At 37.3% G+C, this 25,267-nt stretch overlaps 1 protein-coding gene across 2 annotated transcripts in view; it reads left to right on the top strand.

The window, feature by feature from the left end:
* The window catches only part of LOC109175212 (putative late blight resistance protein homolog R1B-12), a 46,934-nt gene that overhangs the window by 2,503 nt on the left and 19,164 nt on the right, over window positions 1–25,267 (top strand). Inside the window, exons 3-5 of one of the 2 annotated variants that reach the window (XM_019324472.1) lie at window positions 232–889; window positions 995–1,065; window positions 17,187–17,195. In XM_019324472.1, the coding sequence (XP_019180017.1) occupies window positions 232–889; window positions 995–1,036 (700 nt within the window). In that variant the 3' untranslated portion in view covers window positions 1,037–1,065; window positions 17,187–17,195. Of the gene's footprint in view, window positions 1–231; window positions 956–994; window positions 1,066–17,186; window positions 17,196–25,267 lie in introns of those variants that run through there. The other variant, XM_019324471.1, reaches the window with a different exon arrangement.

The following is a 25,267-nucleotide window of genomic DNA, read 5'->3' as shown; positions in this document are numbered from 1 at the left end:
AATGAATTCGCGAACTTCGACTGTTCATATCCATTTGAGATACCTATGGATAATGAGGACTTCACCTTATTTTCATGGTTCATTAGTCTCCAACGCTTGGAATCTTCAAACATGTAGTGCTGATATAAGATTGAAGCATTTGAAGTTTCCACAACTACAGTATATACACTGTCGTGAACCTTTTGGATCTTTTCCCGAATCTGTTCATCAAAACTTGCAGGTCATTTCTAGTTTGCAGGCTTGTCAATGCGATCAAGAGTCCTTAACAAAAGTTACATACCTAAAGAAGGTATCTATTATTATACGCAAACCCAATGATCGCATTATTATACGCAAACCCAATATAGACGAACCCAATGATTGCATTAAGAACCTTGTCAGTTTACAGCAGCTCGAGAGTTTGTCTCTTTGTGTTGTTACCGATGGAATTCCGGATTTGATGCCTCAAATCATTAACAATATTCTTCTCTTGAAAAGCATTAGGAAGCTGACGTTTCGTAAAATGAAATCTGAGTGGAAGGCAATTAATGTTTTGAGCAAGTTACCAAGGCTTGAGGTGCTCAAATTAAGGAATTCTGAGCTTGGAAAAAAGTGGGAAGTACCAGAGAATGTGAAATTCTGCCACTTAATTTGTTTGAAAATTTCGCATGGTAATCTCAAGCATTGGGAAGCTGGTGTTGATAATTTTCCAAAACTTGAGCGCCTATTCTTTAATGATTGCTCTGAATTGAGAGAGATCCCGAATAGCTATGCAGAAATTCCAACATTGAACTTAATCCAATTAAAGAGGTGTCTTCCTTCTGCAGTGATGTCAGCCAAGCAAATTGAGGCTGAACAGCATGACTATGGAAACGAGAATATGGTTGTCATTGAGAAATACAGAATAAAGGTCTCTCCATCAATCTCCATTTCTTTTTCTCAATTGCTTTTTATTTCACTCTGATCTCCTTTAATTTTTCTCCCATCCTAATTTGTTTTAATTGATTCATGACAGCCTCGCTCCCCTAAAGATAACTCTGATGAAGATGAGGAGTAGATGATGCAAAGAAAGACTCTAAAGTGATATGTTCACGAGATATATTTCTCATTATGGGCCTATGAGAGACAGAGTTTGAACGATTGGTTCTGTTCTTCCCAATCGCGAAGAAGGGAAAACAGAATGAGAGAAGAGAGAGTTGGGGAGAAGTTGGAGGAAGAAACTTCCTTTTCATTTTATTCAATTTCCAACTTACTAAGACAATCTAATATTCTCCCTATATGTAGGAGTTAAAAGCTTAAGACATAAGGAAACAATATTCTAAAATATGGTTACTTAAAGTAAATAGGCAACTACTAATAAACTAGGAAATAAGATAACTAAATTGATTTTTGGCAGATTGGCAGCCCAGGATCTGTATTGTATCATTACACCATTCCTGGAGATCAAGCTTGTCCTCAAGCTTGAATTTAGGTGATTCCATCGCGTCCGTTCAAGTTGAATTCAGGGAAGTCCTCCGTGGATGCAAGCCCACCAGGCGGTTCTTCACCATCTTCTAATGTCCACAACATAAAAAGGTGGCGGCATTTATGACCCAGAAAAAAAATTTCGTCACAGTTGTAGCATAAATTTTTGGCTATGCGTTCGGCCTTCTATTCGGGTGTGAGGAATTTGAATTTGGGTTGTTGCTGATTGGGTGATGGACGTACGGGTAATGGAACATGGGCGGATGACTGGGCAATGTTGTTACTGGTTTGTAGAGGTGCAGGCTTGGATGACAAAAGTCCCAACAATTGGCATTTGCGGGAAAAATCCCTGACTGTGTTGATGGCTTCATTTAGTGTTTTTGGTTTGGTGCGCTCCACATCTATACGGATTACTTCATCTAATCCGCCGGTAAAAAGATCCACTCGCTGGTTGGGTTGTACTGTCCCTGCTCTCACTAACAGCGTGCGAAATTCTTTGACATACTCGTCTATATTCCGTCCTGCTTGAAACAACTGTTAAGTTCACCTAAGGCATTAATACTACGTGGTGGCCCGAAGCTGAGACAACAATCTGTTTTGAAGGCAGCCCATGAGGGAAACTTCATCAACTCTGTTTCAGAATGGTACCATAATTGGGCTTCTCAGATCATATGGTGTGCGGCAAAATTTATCCGATCCGAATCCGGAATGTTGGCATTCTAGAAATAGGATTCACAACGTAGCAGCCATACACTTGGGTCTTCATCTCTAGAGAACAATGGAAAGTCCATTTTAGCATATCGAATGAGGGAATGGTGATCGTCTGGTGTTTCCTGGATGGCAGAATCCCCTTCAAGTTGGTGCACCGTGTCTGATTCAGCTTCGGAGACTGGCGTTTTGCCTTGAGCAATCAAAAGTTGTTTCATCATTCTCTCCAAATTAACCAGGGAAGCTGCCTGTTGGTGTTGTGTTGCAGAGAGGGAAGACACAGTGGCAGAGAGGTTCTCAATTTTGTCAGCATAAGCTTCATGGGAGCGAACAGATTTCTGCAGTGCCTTGAAAGCAGGATCCTCAGTGATGTTACTGCCCATAACGCCGGCAACGGGAACCAAATTGATATGTTCACGAGATATACTTCTCGTTATGGGCCTATGAGAGACAGAGTTTGAACGATTGGTTCTGTTCTTCCCAATCGCGAAGAAGAGAAAACAGAATGAGAGAAGAGAGAGTTGGGGAGAAGTTGGAGGAAGAAACTTCCTTTTGATTTTATTCAGTTTCCAACTTACTAAGACAATCTAATATTCTCCCTATATGTAGGAGCTAAAAGCTTAAGACATAAGGAAACAATATTCTAAAATATGGTTACTTAAAGTAAAAAGGCAACTACTAATAAACTAGGAAATAAGATAACTAAATTGATTTTAGGCAGATTGGCAGCCCAGGATCTGTATTGTATCATAAAGCTGCTAATTAATTGCAATACTGATGATCGGATCGGCCCACATAGAGCCAAAATCCAATAAAAGAAGGGTGTGGGAAGAGCAGATGGTTTTTGCAATTTTGGTGTTTGAAATGGTTTCTGGTTCACAGCTTCTTCAGCTGCAAATTTGAATTGGGTATAGATTACTATATTAAATTACTGTCTTGTATCTGCTTCTAGGAATGAACAATATAATCTGCTGGATTTAAGGCTTGCTAGACATATGGATTTAAGAATTGTACAAATATTTTGATTTGCTATCTGATCAACAATATTAATAGTGATGAATTCTCTTTAACTTCAAAACATAGCTGCATTAGCTTGATCTAATATTTATAATCAGAGTAAGCTACTGACGATTTAGTGTAAGTGTTTGAACACAATGCAAAAGAGATGAAGAAACATTGTGTTATTCAGGAAAGGGAGCTGCTGATTACAGAGAAGAAAAGGGAAGGAAAAAGAACAACTCATTCTACAAGAGGACAAAGCTATATGAATGAATAGAAAATCAGTTATAACTGATTAACCAGCAAGAAAACCAAAAAGGCCTTGGTCCACATAGCAACCTACACCACAGCTTAACTAGACATACTTTGCATACTTGATTGATTATTCATCACCCCCCTAAGCTGGAGAATGAATGTCTTGAAGTCCCAGCTTAGCATGAAATATGTCAAACAATGGCTTTGGTAAAGCCTTGGTGAAGCCATCAGCCACTTGGCTGTGTGAGGGAATGCTCAGCAACTTGATTGTTCCATTTGCCACTTTTTGTCTCACAACATGGCAGTCAATTTCTATGTGTTTGGTACGCTCATGAAACACATAGTTTTCTCCTATAGCTATAGCAGACTTATTGTCACAGAAGAGAGGAATAGGACTGCTAATGTGTGTTTGTAAATCTGCCAATAGATATAAAAGCCATTGAATCTCACAGACAGTGGAAGCTAAGGCCCTATACTCAGCTTCTGATGAGGACCTTGAAATAGTTGCCTGTTTCTTTGTTTTCCAAGAGATTAGAGACTCCCCAAGGTAAATGCAGTAGCCTGTTACAGACCTCCTAGATTCAAGGCAAGTAGCCCAATCTGAATCAGAGAATCCTTTCAGTGTTAAGTGAGAGTTGGCAGCATAGAAAAGGCCCTTCCCAGGTGAAGCCTTGAGATATCTCAAAACTCTATGGGCTGCAACTAGGTGAATGTCCCTGGGCTTATCCACATATTGACTCAATTGCTGAACAGAATAAGTGATGTCAGGCCTTGTGTTGGTTAGGTATAAGAGCTTGCCAACCAATCTTCTATAAATCTCAGGATTGTCAAGCAATGTGCCATTAGTATTGGTAAGCCTTGATCCTGTGACACAAGGAGTATTAGCAGGTTTTGCATCTAGGAAGCAATTCTCATGTTAAATCTCCAAGGTAAATTTTCTTTGACATAAATTGAGGCCCTTAGTGGATCTGTAAGCCTCAATGCCTAAGAAGAAATCCAGCCTGCCAAGGTCCTTGGTTTTTAAAGAAGTATCAAGCATCTGTTTAGTCTCTGTATCTCAACTGAATCATTACCTGCTACAAGAATATCATCCACATAGACCAATAAGGCAATGATGGAGCTTTTTGTGGTCTTAGTGAAGAGTGAAGGATCAGCAACAGACTGTTGGAAACCATTAGTCTGTAATGCCCTAGTAAGTTTAGCATTCCATTGCCTACTAGCTTGTTTTAGGCCATATAGAGACCTGAGTAACTTGCATACTTGATTAGGTTTGTTTCCCTCAAATCCTAGAGGTAGAACCATGTGCACTTCTTCATCAAGATCTCCATGCAAGAAGGCATTATTGTGGAGAGAATATTTGATTAAAATCAATTAAGGGTCTCTGCGTGAACCCATACGCTACAAACTCACTTCATATTCTATCACCTTATTATTCTTATTTCTCTTTCATGCACACACCCATTTGTAACTTTCAGGGTTAACTCTCAACGGTGTATTGTTATAAAGAGAATTATTCATTTTAGCGAGTCGAGCTATGCCTTAATTGCTCATTCTTTCGTTAAATAGTCATGACACTTCTGGTGCCTAACTCTGGATCCAGATTATCATATAACAAAGCAATTTGTAAAGGCAATTGTGTTGTCGACAACTATAATACTTTCATAAATTTCTCTCATATTTATAATAGTTCATGGCAATATTCAAGTCAACCAGATTCTAGACATTTCCCAAATATATTCAGGTCTGGTTGTCCCGCATCCCTAGTATTATGTTTGTTTGGTGCACCTATAAATTGACTAGGGTTTTTCGTCACCTGGACGAACGTCTCTAAGACATAATTATTCAAGGTATTTCAAGAGTGATAATGTTTATTTACTAGACCTAGTATAATGATTCTTATGTCTTACACCGTTATATCTCCTTCACTTTTGGCATCAAGGAGTATCAGTAGATATATTTGGTCCAAATTGAGGATGGTATATGTGACCTAGTCACTCTTTTATGATCAATATGATCATAGATGTATTTGACAGATTTATTTGCTAATATCGCAAATAGATTATCTTCTGAACTTCCAGTTCAGTCTAACTAGTACATGTATTTAAATAATGAAGATATTTTCATTCTATGAAGTTTCTTGGCATTTTATTAAATTTGAAGTCTTATCTCCCCCTAATGTCGAGAAACGATCTTCATTAATTAAGTGTGCTGTCAGCGTACCTAAGGATATGCCGAGACTATGACTTATTTAGCAGCCTTTTTAGAGGTACGCTGTGGTGGTGATATATTGAAATAGACTGCGCACTATAAATAATAACGCAGATAGGGAAATGTTTATTTTGAAACCATGTACTAGGTATAATATTCCTTGAGAGATTGATTTGTGATATGTAGCGAGTTAGATTTGGATTTAAAACTAAAGTATATCCCCAAAATAGATAATCCAGTAATTTTTCCTTCACACATGCTCTATAAATACTCATGTGGACAAGAAATTCTAATATCTAACTCATTATGTTTTCCCGAAGTGACCCAATTGCTCATGCCAAAAAAAAAAATGGGTCTTTACAATTTGAAAAAAAATATCGCAATATATGGAGTACTCATAAGTATATGCACATATATGTCAAAATAGAGAAAGCATACATATTAATTAAATGAAATTATACGAGTACGCAACCATCTTAAATAGGTTAAACGCCAAATAGATGTATAGATGGTGAGACCATTCAGGATCTCAAAATTCATAAACATATGAGAAGTCATCGTCATCAAATATATACAACTAATTAATTTGCTTCGGGCAAATTATTATGACGTAATTTACTTCTAGCTTTCAAACACATAGCATTTTAAATAACTATATCATGTATTGTGACATGATCATAAAATGTTTCAGATTGAATAACATAGCATTAAAGATAGAAATTTAAGACTTTTCACGAGTCATTAGTCATCCAAAAAATCAATCCCATTAAAGGTCTTCTAGACCTTTATTAAAAAACGATCCGATGATCAGGCACGCATTGCCAAGTAGGAAAGGCTCGGAACTCATAAAGCACGACATTCCTACAAAAACTAAAATTTTGATATCTTTAAAACAAATCAATGACATTCAAAATACTTATTATAATCTGGTCATGTACTACTACAGGAGTACAGGGTGACTATCACATATGACAATGAGACCCACACTATTTTAAAATAATTTTAGTTATGTACTTCTACTAGGGTACGACGGATTCATGTACCATCCGAAAGGTACCATCCGGGAAGTAAAACCCGTCCAGAAAATTAAACATAGAGAAGTAAATTCTGAATTGTCAAATAATTCTGGATGACCCACGAGAATTAACTTCTCAGATTATGCGTCCATTCTATACATTAATAGATCACAATAATTTATTGATTGTAGGATCATACGATCCTTCAGGGATCAATTTAGGCTCAATGAATTTTTTCAATCAAATATTCATAACCGAAGGTTTTGACCAAAATGTGGCAAATAAAAATTAGTGCTCTTAGTGTTTACCTTCTGGGCATAACTATATTAAAAACTAGGCACTATCATCTTGTTTGGATACTCAGATCTGAAATTTATTTCAATGTCCAAGACTCATGTAAAAGGATTTCTAAAATAAAGACTAGCACCATAAATAAGCTTGAACTTCGACAAATAATCAATTAACTTTTAAATAAATACCAAATCAATTTTCATTATGAGATTGTCCTAGTGCTGTTATATTCTAATTAGTGCTATGACTTGTCGCCTTTTGGACAATACTATGTCTAAAAATTGAAGCTATAATCTCTCTTAAAACGTAGGCTGTGAGTTATATCACAACATTCAGGCTCATATCATGTACTTGTTATAACAAGAACAAGTTAAGCTTTAGCAACAACAAGTGCAACCTAACAAAACCATGTTTCCAGTGGCCTATAGCAAATAATTAATTACTAACAAGAGAGACAACAAATTCTCTTATATGAACATAATAAAGAGATTATATACTCAATTTTGTTAAATAAGGAGAAGCATATTCAAATTATTCACAGTAGACACACCATTATCATTCGAATTAAGGCCATTATTTAAAGCAGGACTAGTACTAGTGTTAGGCTCACGAATGTTGTGCCTACTAATCACTCTGTTAATGATGAAGCAAATGCACTTAATGAAATAATTAAGCAAAGCATATGCACGTCACAAACGGCCTCAGTTGCTTGTGTAGTTGTGTTGGTAAATGATCTCAACTTTGTTTATACATTACACATGCATGGATTAAAAACTTCACATCAAATATGAAAAACCGTAAGCTAACTTTAGCTTGCCAGAATAAATCGAAGAAGTAACTCTGTTTCTTGTCATAGCAACGCTTGGTTTTTATTCCCCTCCAAACAAAATTGCCAAACATCCTCACTAATAGCAGGTGCAAAGCTTTGGGCATTCTTCCACCAACCAGAAAGTAAATTATGACATCGAAAACTTTGCTTCATTAGTTTCTTTGGTTGACTCTCAATTTCCCCGGCCAATCAAGATCACCAAGCAATATAAGGGTGATGGTGGTTTGGCCAATGTTGTTGGTAATTTTGCCAACAATGTTGGTCAGATTACCAATTCGGTCATACTATTTAGTGGCCAGAATTATTAGGCACACTTCCATGACCAAAATTTACATCAGAATGGCAATTGAGAGGAGAATTCATACGGCAACAACATACACTGTAATGCATGTGTAGACACAGAAAATTTGAAGCCGCCAAGTTGACCGATTAAATCATTATCGAGCCCAATTTCGGGGTTGATCATTAGTCTAATTTAATTAATTGGTCTATGATAATTAAATTAATTTAATTAGTCCAAATAAATTTGATTTGGGCTATTGAATTAATTAATTAATTAGTTCAAGCCTTTTTCATAAGTGAATTATAATTATAATTATAATTTAAATATAATATGATTTTATTATATTTGAATTAGATAATTATAATTTAATTTGAATTTGAATTAGATGCTAGAATAATGAACCTAGACTTGATTTTGGCAAGGTTCATTTTAGTAGATAATGAATTAATTTAATTTCATAAATATTAGTGGAGTTTGTTGACGGATTTTAGTTACAAACTTCACTATAAATAGAGTCTCAATTTCATTCTTTAAATCACACCTCAAATACATTGAAAACAACTTGAAGACTTGAGAGCTTGAAGGTATTGAAGAACGCTTGACAACTTGAAGGCTTGAAGATTTGAGAGCTCTTTTGAAGCCATTTGAAGATCCTGAAGAATTAAAGGCATTGAAGGCATTTTTTTGCAGGCTTTGAAGATCTTGAAGAATTAAAGGCATTGAAGGCATTTTTTGCAGGCATTTGAAGATCTTGAAGAATTAAAGGCATTGAAGACATTTTTTACAGGCATTTAAAAGATCTTGAAGAATTAAAGGCATTGAAGGCATTTTTTGCAGGCATTTAAAGATCTTGAAGAATTAAAGGCATTGAAGACATTTTTTGCAGACATTTGAAGATCTTGAAGAATTAAAGGCATTGAAGGCATTTTTTTGCAGGCTTTGAAGATCTTGAAGCAACTTAAAGCCATTTTGCAGAGTTGATTGCTCTGAAGCTTGACGTTTGCTGTTGAAGATCACGCCACTTGAACCCCGGAAGCTACGCCGTTTGAATCCCCCCGGAGGCACTTCAGTAGACAACATTAGTGAAGAATAAGAGGACTACACAGAGATTTTGTACCTGCATATTGAATTATACATACACTGTACACAAAATTTTGTGGAATATATACAAAGTTTACTTTTTTGTGTTTGCAGATTTTGGCACACATAGTGAGACAGCTCTGCCTCTCATCTCTTCACTATCGATCTACATCAGCAAGCAACTCTACTAGCAATCGGAATTGCGTCAAGAAGCTCGATGTTCAAGAAGTCTTATGCCCAAGCTGCTAGTTCCAAGTCTTCATCAACAATTGGTTCTGAAGCTAGCCGAGAGACTGAAACACCATTAACCAGGAGCCGTGCAAGGAGCTTAGGAATGCGACCGCCAGAGCCTGATTCAATTGTTCGACGCATGATTCAAAGACTCGAAACGGCTCCTACCGTCCCGAGGAAGTCTACCTATATTACAGGTCCACCATTTCCGAAAGGAGCAACCGGCAGCGGGATGCCGACATCTCCGAAAGAACCGGCGAATAGCGAGAAGTCATCTACCTCAAAAGGAGCGGCAAATAGCGAGAAGTTGACTACCCCAAAAGGATCAGCTGATAGCGAGAGTCCAACATCTCCGAAAGATGCAGCCGATAGCGGGAATCCAACATCTTTGAAAGGAGCTGCTGGTAGCGGGAGTTCAACATCCCCAAAAGGAAACGCTAACACCGGAGGCTCGTCACCGACATCGCCGTCGTCTAACATGTGGAAGGTCACGCCAGAATGGTCACGCATCTATACAGGCATGCCGGCTATGACAACAAACGTGACAACTATAGAGGACCAGCTTGCAAGCATCACTAAGGCGCTTGAAGGGATCACCACCCTCCTTCAAAACCAAGAAAAGAGAATCAACGACTTAGCTGAAAAGGTCGATAGCACAAGGAATGGTGAAACTAGCCGGGCTCTTGGGAAACAACCTGAGGTTCAAGGAGAAGATGCCTCGCACTCACCAACTTTCATTGGGCGAACTACAGTGCACGAGGAATCAACTTCGCACATACCAAGTTCGGACAGGAGCATTCCAGTCACAGGGGGCATGATACCAGTAGATCGGCTTGACGAGTTCATCATGGGAGTTATCAAAGGAAAGATTGAGGGGGGAAAACCTTCATACACTTACACCAAGCCTTACACCCAAAGGATAGAGGATTTGAAGATGCCTATTGGATATCAACCTCCATCATTTCAACAATTCGATGGGAAAGGCAATCCAAGACAACACATCGCCCACTTCGTGGAAACATGCAACGACGCTGGGACGTATGGAGATCTTCTTGTCAAGCAGTTCGTCCGCTCTTTGAAGGGTACTGCCTTCAATTGGTACACTGACTTGGAGCCTAGATGCATTGATAGCTGGCAGGACATGGAGCGCGAGTTCTTGACCCGTTTCTACAGCACAAGAAGAACCGTTAGCTTCTTAGAACTCACCACCACTCGCTAAAGGAATGGTGAAAGCTCAACCGCTTACATTGAAAGATGGAGGGAGTTATGCTTGAATTGCAAGGAAAAGATATCACAGAGCTCCGCGATTGAAATGTGCATCCAAGGCATGCACTTCGAGCTCTCCTACATCCTCCAATGGCTCAAGCCTAAGACTTTTGAGGAATTATCTAGTCGTGCCCACGATATGGAGTTAAGCATAACAGCTAATGGTGGACAAAACATACCCATTCAAAGCTTCTACAATGGGGGAAAGAGTCATGATGACGTTGAAAATGGTGGCAAGGCCTTTAAGAAATATGAAAGCATGGATGCTATGCATGTGAATATTCAACCAGCTAGGATATTCACTGAAGCTACCGGTGAGTCTAGGGATGCTTCTAGATCATTACTGGGTAGTAAAAGGCTTTCTTTCAGGGAAAGACAAAACAAGAAGTATCCATTCTTGGATTCTGATGTCCCACATATGTTTAATGAGCTATTAAAACACAATCTCGTTGATTTGCCATAAATGAGGCGACCACATGAGGCATCAATGGTGGATGATCCGAGTTATTGCAAGTATCACAGACTTGTCGGACATCCAATTGAAAATTGATTTGTCTTTAAGGATAAAGTAATGGAGTTAGCTCAAGATAGGAGAATTGAACTTGCAGATGCCACAACAAGCGCTAATCAAGTTTCCATCTCATGCGGTAAATCTACTTCGCTACTCATTGAGAGGAACAATGTAAAGGGAAATAGAAAACAACACAACTATTTATTCCCTCTTAACATCAAGTCTTTTGATACCAAACCCAAGTATGATACTCAGCATGGTATTAAGCATGCTAAACAACACCACGTTGATGATACGAAACGACCATCTAAGCAAGTTATGAAAAGGTGGGTCAAGAAGAAAATGTTAAAGGGCCCTATTGATGGGAGGACTTGCAGCCACCATATGAAAGCACGAGCTCCAGTCACAGTGGCGGATTACGTGCCGAAGTGGTTCCATATTACTCCAACTAACCAAGGAATGAAAATGAAAATTCCTCAAATCAACCCATATTCTAGAGAAGAATGTGCCTCAACACATTATACCACAATATGTGATGGAGGAAATATTCTTCAAGTTTTCCTTAATATGAATTGAAAACGCATCGTATTCAAGACTCCCCGACACGAGTTGAAACTACCTCATATTCCATCAAGGCTCCCCGGCACGAGTCGAAACTGCCTCATATTACTTCAAGGCTCACCAGCACGAGTCGAAACTGCCTCATATCCCACAAGGCTCCCTGGCACGAGTTGAAATGGCCTTATAGTTTCGAGACTTCCATGCAATACATGTAAGATTTTCCCTTATAATATATATTGATATTATATATTAGGGCCTTAATTAAGTGGTGCAAGTTAACTAGGCTTATTAAGTGGTGTGGTTGGACTTAATAACTAGTAGTTGTTAGTCAACCAATCTCTGTGCCTAATATAAACCTGGATTGATGGGATACAGGTTTATGGATTAGATAGCACATTCAGTTACGGTACTCAGACCGCTCAGTAGATACCAATACACCATCTAGGGTTCTGAGTCAGGTCTGAGGCAAAACATGGCTGACGGTCTACCGTTAAGAGGCAACACAACAGGAACATCAACTATGGCTGGAGGTCAACACGGCCACGCTTCCGTTATCATACGAGGTTAGGTTTCTCGTATGCTATGGCTCATATAGTTAGACTATTGTATATCTAACATTTGGTATCAGAGCCTTTATAATCTTTGCCTGGTTGATTATTATTGCCTTAATCAACATTAATTTTTATATATACATCGAGTTTGTATGTTGGAATTTAAATCCATATTAAGCACAAAATTAGATTGAAATATATTATTGCCTGTGTACACATGTGTATACTGTGTCGTGTATATATATATTTCCTTTTGAATCTATGAGTATCATATATATATTTTTTGATTAATTATATATGAAATTTTGAGCTTGTTTGCCAATTTTGGGAACTTGGGAACCACAATTGTTGGTGAGTGTTGTTGGGCACTACATGTAGCACCGTCCTTGATGGCCGGAGAAACAAAGCTACATAAGGAAAAATGTAGGGACGGTGCGAATTGCAGCTTTTTGGCACTGCATGGCTTCTGGCTAATCCAATTAATATAATGAGCATCACCGTGGGGCGCTGCATGAAGTTACTGTCCGGCGAAGGTGCGTGTGGCTTCGTTCAGACTTCAGTTTGTCAATTCTTCTCCGGACAGAGCCGTCCAGATGGCCAACTCTTTGTTGCCTTAGATGAACGGCTAAGGAGAGGTTACCAAACCATTATGTTGAATTTCTAAAGAAGACGCAAGTGCATTAAGATAAGTTTGCGTCATTAAGGTAATTATCATTATTATTAGTATTTATTTTACCATATTAGTATTTGCCTTAATTAATATTATATATTAATTTTGGTAAATGGTAATTATTTAGTTTCAAATTGCCATATTTATATTATCTTAATTAATATTGTATATTATTTTGGCAAATGGTAAAATTAAAGTATGGTAATTGCTTGTTTTGGAATATTAATGCCCTTTAGTTTCTTCTTAGTTCTGGCATTAAATTCATAATTAAATTATTATTCAATTTTGAGCAAATATTAAAGTTTTAAATTTGCTATTTGAATTTTAATTTAATAATAAGGTGCATATTAAATTTCCTAAAGTATTGCAATTTATTTAGGATAATAATACATTAATATGCAAATCCAAGCATGCTATGTATATTTATAAATTATTGTTATAATTATATATTCATAATAGCATGCATTAAGGTTGGATTTAGCATATTATTAACTCCTAAATTCATTATTAAAATATCATTCAATTTTGGATCCTTAGGCCAAATTTTAGACATTATGATTTACTAATTAAATCAGCTTGTTTGGTTTCCCCTTAATTTTGAGCACATTTGTTTTATGTGTCTCAGGGACTTTAGAACCTATTTTGAACAAGCGATTTGGGACCTATCTTGGGTCATTAAAGTATGAATCCCATCATTTTGATTGATATTTAAATTTAAATAATAATTATAGCTTCTTATAACATGTTTATTAAGTTTTAATTATTACTAACTACCATATTTTGGTATTCATCGTTGGTAATAATATTAAATTTTGGATCTACTTCAGTACTAGACCAGTTTCCATCCATGTTGTAATTCATTTGGGCCATTGAGGTTTATGAGCCTAATTTGAGTGATTAAGTGCTATAATTATTATCGCCTGTTCTGAGACATTAAGGATTTAATTGTTATTTTGGCCATTAAGAACTATAACTATTATTTAAGTTGATTAATTTTTAATCTATTAATAGTTTTCAGGGCCTTAATAATAATATTAAGTCTTTAATTTTATGGCAAAAGCAATATAGTTGGTATATTGTCTATATAATGGTAATTTGGTTATTACCTTAACTTTAGTCTCCCTAAGTATCATAATAGTCATGGTTAATTATTATGTGGTAAAATTGAAATTAGTATTTGGCATCCCTTAATTACAGTTTTGCCTTTATTGTAATTATTATTAATTAGCATTATTAATTACTGTTATTAAGTTTAGGGGCTAATCTCATTTTATTACTTTTCATAATAATTATCATTTAATGGTAATCTACTATATTTGGTACATTGGCATGATTACCACTTCATTTTACATGACTATTAATGTTGGTAATTGAGTCCTACCAATCAATTTTTGAACGTACCATTGGACGCTGCATCGAGTTTGTTGACACCGACAGTAAAGATTGGAAGAATTCTGGATCGTTGTTAGCGCAATGGGCAGATGCGGTTTGCATAATTAAGGTTAGTCATTAATTATCTTTTATGCTTGTTATTGATAATTAGTGCTACAGTTACAGTTAACCGCTAATTTGGACTAGTCACATATTTTATCTTTAGAAAAATGGAAACATTTAAAAGGTGCATCACCATATTTTGATTTGTCGTTATTATTAATGTTAATAGTGATTATAATGTTACTTATTACTATTAATAATTAATGATGACATTAGTATTTTTATGGTATTCAGATGTGTACCTTGAACTGTTCCCAAATAAATTTATGTGACAATACTCCAGTTCAGAAAATAATATTCTGGACATTAATATTTTTCGGACTTCAAATTTTATTAAGTTTTCAAAATTTTATCCGAAAACCTTTATAAATGTTAACGGTTTTAACCATTGTTTTTCCATATTTAGTCTCCTACACAATGTGATAATATTATTATGGCTATTTATTGCTATTTTGATTGTTTGCAATTTTGCCATTAATAATAATAATATTGTTAACTGGGTGATGGAGAGTGATTTTGAATGAATTTAGTAATTTTGGAAAAACATGTTTTCTAGGCAATGACTATTGCCATTAATTCCATAATTCATTTAGTTCTTTGAATTATGACTGCCCATATTTAGTTAAGTATGAATAAATGAATATTTTGTTTAAATTCAAATTCTTTAGTTGGTTCATACTCCTTAGATTGTTTTATGCATTCGATCACATTAAGTGCATAATATTAAGTTTAATTATGCAATTAGGGTTTGTGAGATTTTGATTTACAAATTATAGGATATCTTTTTGGTTTGATATTATTTGAATTTGTAAAAATTCAGTTATTTCTCATAAATTTGATCGATCTTTATGCATTAAAACATTTTGTCATGGGCTTACAATTTAAAACATTTTAAAGTATATATTCAGTACATTATTATTCAAAATGTTGGGTCTCTTTTGGTTTGAACTCATCGATGTTTGAATATTAAGTTTATACTTTAAAATCTCATATTGTAAATTGCTTTAAGTTATGCAATTTATTTGAAATATATTAGTTTTTTTTTTTTTATACGAACATTGGAACTTTATTTCATCACAAAAAGAGGCACAAGACCTTACAACATACGCCATTGGCCCTAAAGTGACCAATGGCTCACAAGGCATAAAGCCTATACAAAACAAGGACCATAAAAGTCTAAACAAACACAAGGACCAAAAGTGGTCTAACTACCACACGAGGGCCATAATGGCCTAAATGCAACAAAGGCAAAAAAACCCTAACTACAAAGGGCCAAAAGGCCTAAAGAATCATCAAGAAACAATGAGGTCCACCTATCACGGTGAACCTCCCTTATTCCACCATATCATGGCCTACCCATCTAGGTAGACCCCATATAAGCCATTATTTCATCAAAGCCATTCGGCCGTCTCATGGATCATACTCAACCGGCCCAAGCCCTCTTCATCAAAATCCGGCCACCTTATTCTTCAAAGGCCCATTCGGCCATCAAAGGCCAAAGCCCAAATAGCCATAGACAATTGCTAATCCACCACATATTCTCTCCAGACCCATGTCTCACGGCCCAGCAAGCCTTAAGCCCATTTCCAATTTTTCCAACCCCATCTCATTTAAGGACCAAGTGGTCTCAAGCCCATCATCCATTAACTAAAACAAGCAGGCCCATTCGGAGATAACCCAAGCTCAGCCCATTTTTATTCCATCCCGACTGCTCTCATTCATGAGAAATATCAAGGCCCATGGCCAATTAATTAATCCATTCCAGAATTCCAGGCCCATTCGTCTGGCTCATCTTGTCTCACCGATTGAACACTTGAGAAATCCTTTCCCATAGGAGGATCATCCCCAAGGCAGGCCCACCCTCCACTTTAAAAGCCTTAGGTAGGCACTGCAACTCGCTCCAGAACTCAATTCACTCTGCTTTAGAATTCACCAGCTGCAGACCATCCCCAAGACGGCTTTCCTTATCCCTCCTTGTCAACTTCCCAGCCTACTGCTCTGCCCCATAGCCTTCTCCCCTTCTCAGAGGTTCATCAGGGTAGATGAACCTCCCTTATGCCTCCTTAAAGCCTCCTTAAAGCCTCATCAGGGTAGTAAATATTAGTTTAATGTTTAATTTTATGCATATTTGTCCTGAGCATAATATTTTGTTTTAAATTATGCAATTTTATTATGCTTTTAGAAATGCATAATTTTAAGATGGAATTATATTAGTTCCTATTTAAGTTGAACTTATGCATAAACTTTAGTTGCGGTAGTGCCGGAATTTAAGCACATTTAGTCCGCTAATTTAAGTTCACCATTTAAGCTTTAATCATAGGTGAATCATACAGTTTACGGGTGTATACCCTACAGTTTTAGGTTCATACCCCCAAACAGTTATACATTAAGTATATATGAATCGGGGAGACATACTAGTTTTAATGGACATGACTTAAGGACATCTTGTGCCACTAGTCTCCTTAAATTGATACTCTATCTAAGGAATTGGTTTTCAGTGAGACTTAGTCTCTAACCACCTTTCCTTGGAGTATATTTAGATTTTCCCATCACAATCTGGTATAATCTGTTTGTCAAAATTTTAAGTATTTCTTGCCAATGTGATTTTATTTCGGTTTATTAAAGAATAGCCAAAGCATCTTTAATTTACTGAAATATCTTGAGTTTTCAATCTTGGTTAATTAAGGAAATGCTACAGCATATTCAGCTACCTAAGATTATTAAGTTTTAATCACATAAAGTTTAGGCAAGAATTTGATAATTGTCTAGTGATCTTATAATTTTAATTTGGTTTGGGAGTAGCCACAGCATCCTTCATCTGTTAAAATTATATATTAAGCGGTTTATTTTGATCACATAAAGTTTTGGACATATCATTTGTGATTAATTGTATGTAATATGATGAAATTTAGCCCACAGGCAATTTCGTTATATTTGTATAATTAATCAGGATGAAATACTGGACTACGGTCATAATTTAGCCCACAGGTAATTATGTATCGGAATGTAGTTTAGTAGTTTTATCAGTGACGATAGAAATAAATGAATTTATTTACTTTATGGTTGTTTGTAAATAATTTCCAATTCTATCATGAAGTTTAATTTTTTGATGTAAACTTTAGATCATATTTCTTAATTTGCCCACAGGGATTAAGAAAACGAGTATGATTTCTTAAGTTTTATCATAATGGTTGTAATGAATCTTATTGAATAAAACTTTAGCCTACAGGCAAGTTTTATGTCATTTGATTCTTCAACTCATTTGATAATGGTTTAATCATAAATAACATTTTTCAGTTAGGATCTAATTGAGTAAAATTTTAGCCCACAGGCAAGTTTTATGTCGCTAGATTCTTCTGGCTCTTTAGTAATTGTGAAAAATATTATCATAAGGGTTTCTTAATTGGATTTAATAGAATTAAAACTTTAGCCCAAAGGCAAGTTTTATGTCAATAAATCCCACCACCCATTAGATGATAATTTTATCACAATTTCTTAGAGTTATAAATCCAGTTCAATTATAATTCTAAGTTTCATGATTTGCATAGGCAAAACATGTATTCAGTCACTTCCCAAAATTTAGTCACTTCTATTAATTATAATCCACGAATCTTGCTCGGTTCTTCAGACTAACTGTAGTAAGTTACGTGATTTGACATACCTCTTGGATTCCAATAATGATAAAATGTATCTTTTGAGCCAAATTCTAACTTGGTTTTGAAAGATGTATTTTGTTTTTTTTTAGTATGTCCAACTATGGTGGGGAAATATATCTTCATTATTTCGTTGGACTTTAATTGGAACAAAAAATTGATTATTTAGTATGTCCAACTAATAGTGGGAAATTATGTCTTCATTTGTTAGTTGGTCAATAAATCAATTATGAGTATGTATATTATTAAGTTCATTTTATTAATTTTGCTGAAGAATGTTTTAATCAGTGGGAGTGATCATTTAGAAAAAGATCATTAAGTTACTCCACTAAAGTTTTTGGATTTAATTATTGTATTCATACATCCCATATTGGATTATATGTCAAACAATAAGTCTAAAAGACTGCACAAGTATTAATCTTGTATTTGTTCATATAAATTCATAAGTTCAGATTATTGAACATTTGGTTGTGCAACATATTTATGAAAATGTTGCAACAATATTAAGGAATTTATTAGAACAAAAGCATTTAACTTGTGGTGCACTGTAATTTATTAAATTCTTCGGTGATTAATAGAGTTTTTAGTTTCTTCAAAATTGATCCTGAGCCATTTTGGTTTGTAAGGCTCAAAACAATTTTGTGAGACATATAAGTAAGACTCATTATGTTCAGTTCGTTTAAAGTGGACATTGAAGTTATTTGGGAAGTTATGGTGTATGATTAAGATTCCAAATTTATGGACTCAGACCTTTGGTTTTTTGTCTAAGTTATTGGAATGCTTCTGTGACTTGACTATCTTTTGGCTATTTTTGATGAGTGGGAGTGACAGACGTGTCAACTCCAAGCTCTTAGCTGTTAAAGATAGTACTTAAAGTTAACTTATAAAGAAGTCATGGAATATAGTCAGCATTATGCTAACATTAAGAGATCTCTACTTAAGGCATGCTTATAAAGTTTTAGAGATCATACAGTGTACTCTTTTGTACAATTTGGATGCGTTTTCTCCTTTAGTTGTGCACATAATGTATTTTGAGAAACATCCCTTAAGGTACCGAGAATAAACATAGGGTTTGTTCATTAAGGACCTAAGTTGAAGAATTAAAATGCATGTGACCATAATGGATACTACTCTGATTAAATAGAGGACATATCACTATGATTCGTGTGTTTTGTTCTTTGATGAAGGTTGTGCTGGAACTTGCACCAAGTGGGAGAATGTAAGATTTTCCCTTATAATATATATTGATATTATATATTAAGGCCTTAATTAAGTGGTGCAAGTTAACTAGGCTTATTAAGTGGTGTGGTTGGACTTAATAACTAGTAGTTGTTAGTCAACCAAACTCTGTGCCTAATATAAACCTGGATTGATGGGATACAGGTTTATGGATTAGATAGCACATTCAGTTACGGTACTCAGACCGCTCAGTAGATACCAATACACCATCTAGGGTTCTGAGTTAGGTCTGAGGCAAAACATGGCTGACGGTCTACCGTTAAGAGGCAACACAACAGGAACATCAACTATGGCTGGAGATCAACACGGCTACGCTTCCGCTATCATACGAGGTTAGGTTTCTCGTATACTATGGTTCATATAGTTAGACTATTGTATATCTAACAATACATACTTTAAAGCAGTGTATGCTCTCAAGTGGCAAGTCCAAGAAAGTCTCGAGGGGGCAATTTGTAGACACAGAAAATTTGAAGCCAACAGGTGGACCGATTAAATCATTATCGAGCCCAATTTCGGGGTTGATCATTAGTCCAATTTAATTAATTGGGCTATGATAATTAAATTAATTTAAATAGTCCAAATAAATTTGATTTGGCCTATTGAATTAATTAATTAATTGGTCCAAGCCCATTTCATAATTGAATTATAATTATAATTATAATTTAAATATAATATGATTTTATTATATTTGAATTAGATAATTATAACTTAATTTGAATTTGAATTAGATGCTAAAATAATGAACCTAGACTTGATTTTGGCAAGGTTCATTTTAGTATTTAATGAATTAATTTAATTTCATAAATATTAGTGGAGTTTGTTGAGGGATTTTAGTCACAAACTTCACTATAAATAGAGTCTCAATTTCATTCTTTAAATCACACCTCAAATACATTGAAAACAACTTGAAGACTTGAGAGCTTGAAGGTATTGAAGAACGCTTGACAACTTGAAGGCTTGAAGATTTAAGAGCTCTTTTGAAGGCATTTGAAGATCCTGAAGAATTAAAGGCATTGAAGGCATTTTTTGCAGGCTTTGAAGATCTTGAAGAATTAAAGGCATTGAAGGCATTTTTTGCCGGCATTTGAAGATCTTGAAGAATTAAAGGCATTGAAGGCATTTTTTGCAGGCATTTAAAGATCTTGAAGAATTAAAGGCATTGAAGGCATTTTTTGCAGACATTTAAAGATCTTGAAGAATTAAAGGCATTGAATGCATTTTTTGCAGGCATTTGAAGATCTTGAAGAAGTAAAGGCATTGGTTCTTTGTTTTTCAGTAGGTTGAGAAAGTATATGAACAGATACTACAATGTAATAGAGCCAATAACTTTAAAAAAAAAAGGCATTGAAGGCATTTTTTTGCAGGCTTTGAAGATCTTGAAGCAACTTAAAGCCATTTTGCAGAGTTGATTGCTCCGAAGCTTGACGTTTGTTGTTGAAGATCACGCCACTTGAACCCCAGAAGTTACGCCGTTTGAATCGCGGAGGCAGGTGCCATTTGAATCCCGGAGGCGCTTCAGTAGACAACGTTAGTGAAGAATAAGAGGACTACACAGAGATTTTGTACCTGCATATTGAATTATATATACACTGTGCACGAAATTTTGTGGAATATATACAAAGTTTACTTTTTTGTGTTTACAGCATGTTTAATTAAAAGTATTTTTATCCATGGTTCAACACACAGATTGATGGTATATATACAACACACTCAAGTTCCAGTCAAGACCCCTGTTTAATTGGCATCATCTTCCAGAGAAAGTAGCAGCAAATGATCACACATACTGATAGGTGCATATATATACTCTACCAGATATTCATATCTACAAATATACTTTTTATGGAAATATGCGCATTCATGATTGAAGACCTGAAGTACTAAAGATATAAGATACTTAGCTTCATCCTCCAAAGTCATAGTCCAAACACGAACGAGAACGGTGAACATATTGCGAGCTGCCGCTCTGCCTACTCCAGTCTGCGAACGCCGAATGCCGACTATAGGTGACTAAGCCAATCAGCGAACGGTTAATCTCCAGTCAACCATGATGGCCAAAACAGAGGGCTCGTGTGGTGTCACCACCGAGATTGTTTCCTGCCACTGTCAATTGAACAACATCACAAGGCCCACCGGCATCGCCGCCACCATCCCTTTCTCTGTCAGGTCTCTCTGTTCACCGGACTGCAAATGCCAGTCGCCCTTGATTGTCATCCGTGAAAACCAACCTGCTCCCGCCTCGGTCGCCGGCTGATTCTAGAGCGGAGCTCTCCGATTAGGAGGTCGATGTACCTCCGCCACTTAGTCCATCAATGGGAATGCCACTGAAGGAAGAAGAAGGTGATAAAGCGGCGACGATAGGGGAACAAGTTGTAAGTGGCAATACCATCGCAACAAGCGACGACAGATTGATAAAAAAAAAAAAAAAAAACTGTGATTTCCGATACAGCATGTATTTCTTGGTTCGTCGGAACACTTGGATGAATCAAACTCATGCCTTAGATGTAGAGCAAAGCGCTGATAACGTGTTGTAAGAATATTCATAATAGACAAAGAGGAGAGAGGGAAGGCTGGTACTTCTCATTCATCATACAGAATTCTTATACAAAGGTATCACGATGTACAAGGTAATAATTTTTTATTCCATGAAACAATTCTTTACCTGATCTTATCCTCAATATACGAAGAGGTTGCCTTCTTATTCCTTCCTATGAACGAGGGGAGTCCCAAATATTTCCCAAAATTAGGTGCCTGGTCAACCCCCAGAATCTGTGCCACATCATCCCTGTCCTCCTCCTATGTGTTCTTATTATAGCATATGCTAGACTTGTGGTAATTTACCACTTGCCCAGACAAATTTTCATACCGTGTCAAACACTGTTTAATCGCATTTGCCTCCTGTGTATTTGCTTTAAAAAACAATAAACTGTCATCAGCAAAGAACAGATGAGAAATAGGGGGTGCACCCCTGGCAACCCTGCACCCATGAATTGTTCCCTGAGCCTGTGCTTGTTGTAATAGTAAAGAGAGCCCTTCTGCACAAACAATAAAAAGATATGGGGACAAAGGGTCTCCCTGTCTAAGTCCACGGGTCGGGGTAATAGGTAAACTTCAGGAGCCATTTAACTTGATATTATAAGACACAGTAGTTACGCATAGCATGATAAGATCCACCCATCTACTATCAAAACCCAATGCTATTAACATATTACGCAGGAAGGGCCACTCCATACGTTCATATGCTTTCGCCATATCCAGCTTTAAAGCACCCCACCCCACCATACCACAGTGTTTCCTGTTCAAATAGTGACCAACTTCTGCAGCAATCAAAATATTATCTGTAATCAATCTGTCAGGTATAAATGCACTATGTGTATCAGAAATAATCTCATCCATCAACGGTTTCATCCTAGCCGTAATCATCTCGGCCATGACCCTGTATATCACATTACTTAATGCTATGGGCCTAAGCTTTGAGACCAGCTCTAGGTTCTTCTTTTTCGGTATTAAAACTATATCAGTATCATTCAGACTAGTCAGGAAGGACCGAGTATTTAGAATTCACAATAAAATCCGACACATCTCCTCCCATCACATCCCAAAAATGCTGATAAAAACCCGAATTCATTCCATCCGGGCCAGGTGCCTTGTCCGGAAACATGGCAAACAACGCTACTTTTACCTCAGCATTCTCAAAAGGGCGCAATAGGGCATCATTCTGTGTTTGTGAAACTCGGGGCAAGATATTGGCATAAAAATCATCATCCCTTTCGGCTTGATTTGACGAGAATATATTCCGGTAATAATCAAAAATAATAGTCCTCATGGCCTCCCCTTCCACCCAATCCCCATTATCATTCATAATTTTAGAGAGTGTATTTTTCTTTTTACGGTGAGTGACATACCTGTGAAAGAATTTCATGTTCGTGTCTGCCTCCTTGAGCCAGTGCTGTTTTGCCCTTTGCTTCCAAAACGCATCCTCTTGAATTTCTAATTGGGCAAGCGTTCCTCTAGGCGCTGATACTCAGTTAATGATGCCTGGTCCATACGTCCACGTAATCGCAATTGCTCTTTACGGAGACACATAGCTTGCTCCCCAAATTTATGGAACCAATCACCTCCCCATCGTGATAATTTATTGCCACACAGCTCGATACAGGCCTGTAATCCTCTATCTCTCCCCTCAGTCCATGTTGTCTCGACCACACCCCTACAACCCTCATCATGTAGCCAGGCCATCTCAAAATGGAAACCTCTCCTCCCACCACCCGTCCTTTCCCGAAGATTCAGAATCCCAAGGAAAAGAGCAGAATGATTTGAGCGTCGGGTTAGAATGTTCAAGACACTGGCCTCTCTTACCACATCCCGCCACTCCTGGGTAACTAATACCTTATCCAACCTCTCTTCAAACCAGTCCACAGTCCCTTCCCCCCTTTCCCAGGTAAATGGATACCCCTGCATAGGCAATTGAGCCAACCCACATTCATCAATAGTGTCCCCAAAGCCACGTAGTAGTGCCTCTGAATGGGGATTCCCTCCTCGCTTCTCATATTGATATAGGAGATCATTAAAATCCCCTATAATAACCCACGGTAACTTAGAGCGGTGAGATAGTGATTTGATGAGTTCCCAAGACTCGTTCCGTCTTCCCCTCTGAGCAAAACCATAATAACCTTTCATTCTCCATTTGTCAAAACCTGGCATAGTCACCTCCACATCCACAGATTTTTTGAGTAGCTCAATAAACTTGTCGTATCATTCGTCCTCCACAATAACGCCAAACCACCTTTCAAACCTGTACTGTCAACATTAAAAAGGCTATCGAAACCAAGTTTCACCCGAAGTCACTCCGCGTGATCCCCGCCAACCATGGTTTCCATCAAAAATACAAAGTCGGGTTTCTTACTGGACACCATGTCTACAATTTCTCGAACTGTTCGTGGATTACCCAAGCCACGACAGTTCCAACTCAACGTACTCATGATGATGGGCAGGCCTGGGAACCAGTACCCGCCATAAACAAGTTTTTTGAAAGATCAGCCATCGTAACATCACTACTTTCCCGCCTCAACACACCACCGTCCCCCTCCCGCCGGCGTTTTGCTACTGCCGCAACCGTGCCTTCAACCTCACGGCACGGTTCAGGTGTCCCACGGGATACCACCCGCACTCCACCGCCAACCTCAACTCCCTTTCCTTCGGTCTCCCCAACAGCTCTCGGTCCCCTCCTCGATCGTGCCCTTAAATCCGCTGAAAACGGATACTGTTCAACCGAAACAGTAGCATTCCGTGCATGAATGCAGAATTTTTATAGATGCCCCAACAACCCGCAATAAAAGCAGAAATTATGCAAACGCTCATATTTGAACGAGACCCAGCAAGTAGATTTATCACGTTTAATAAAATTCATACGTCTCTTGATAGGTTTGTCCACAGGAATAGCCACACGAATATGATAGATAGCCTTCCACGGCACATTCGCAAAGCGGTCATCACACTTAACAAACGTGCCAAGATAGTTACCAATCTGCTCAAGGATCTTGTCTGAAGTATGTCCCATAGGCAAACCATGTACCTGCACCCACATATCAACGGTATCCAACACCACATCCTCCGGCAGCATGCCATCAATGACCTGCCTACAAACTAGGGTTGCATTCTCATACGCCCAGGGCCCATCATCTAAGACACGTTCCATATCCGTTTTATGGAAGAAAACAAACAGGAACAAACGCGGTTGGATTTCTGTTACCTGGACACCCTGGACCGGTTGCCATACCAAAGCCAGGACTTCCCGCATGAATTCCAACTTGACTAGGTTGCGTGTCAAGAACCACCCGACCAACGGCCATGTCTGCCTTGCATCCGCCGGCGTTTCCTCACCGTCGTCCAGCACCGACTCAAAGCGCGCTGCCTCCTCCTCTTCCAGCGCCAAGTCGGCCCACCTTCTCGTCATCCCCTCCATCGTACCTTCATCAACCG

This window comes from Ipomoea nil, unplaced genomic scaffold (genome assembly GCF_001879475.1).
Source record: "Ipomoea nil cultivar Tokyo-kokei standard unplaced genomic scaffold, Asagao_1.1 scaffold0684, whole genome shotgun sequence".
In the NCBI taxonomy this organism is placed as follows: domain Eukaryota; kingdom Viridiplantae; phylum Streptophyta; class Magnoliopsida; order Solanales; family Convolvulaceae; genus Ipomoea; species Ipomoea nil.
Note: the sequence above shows the minus strand (reverse complement) of the source record. Positions and strands in the feature narration are given on the sequence as shown.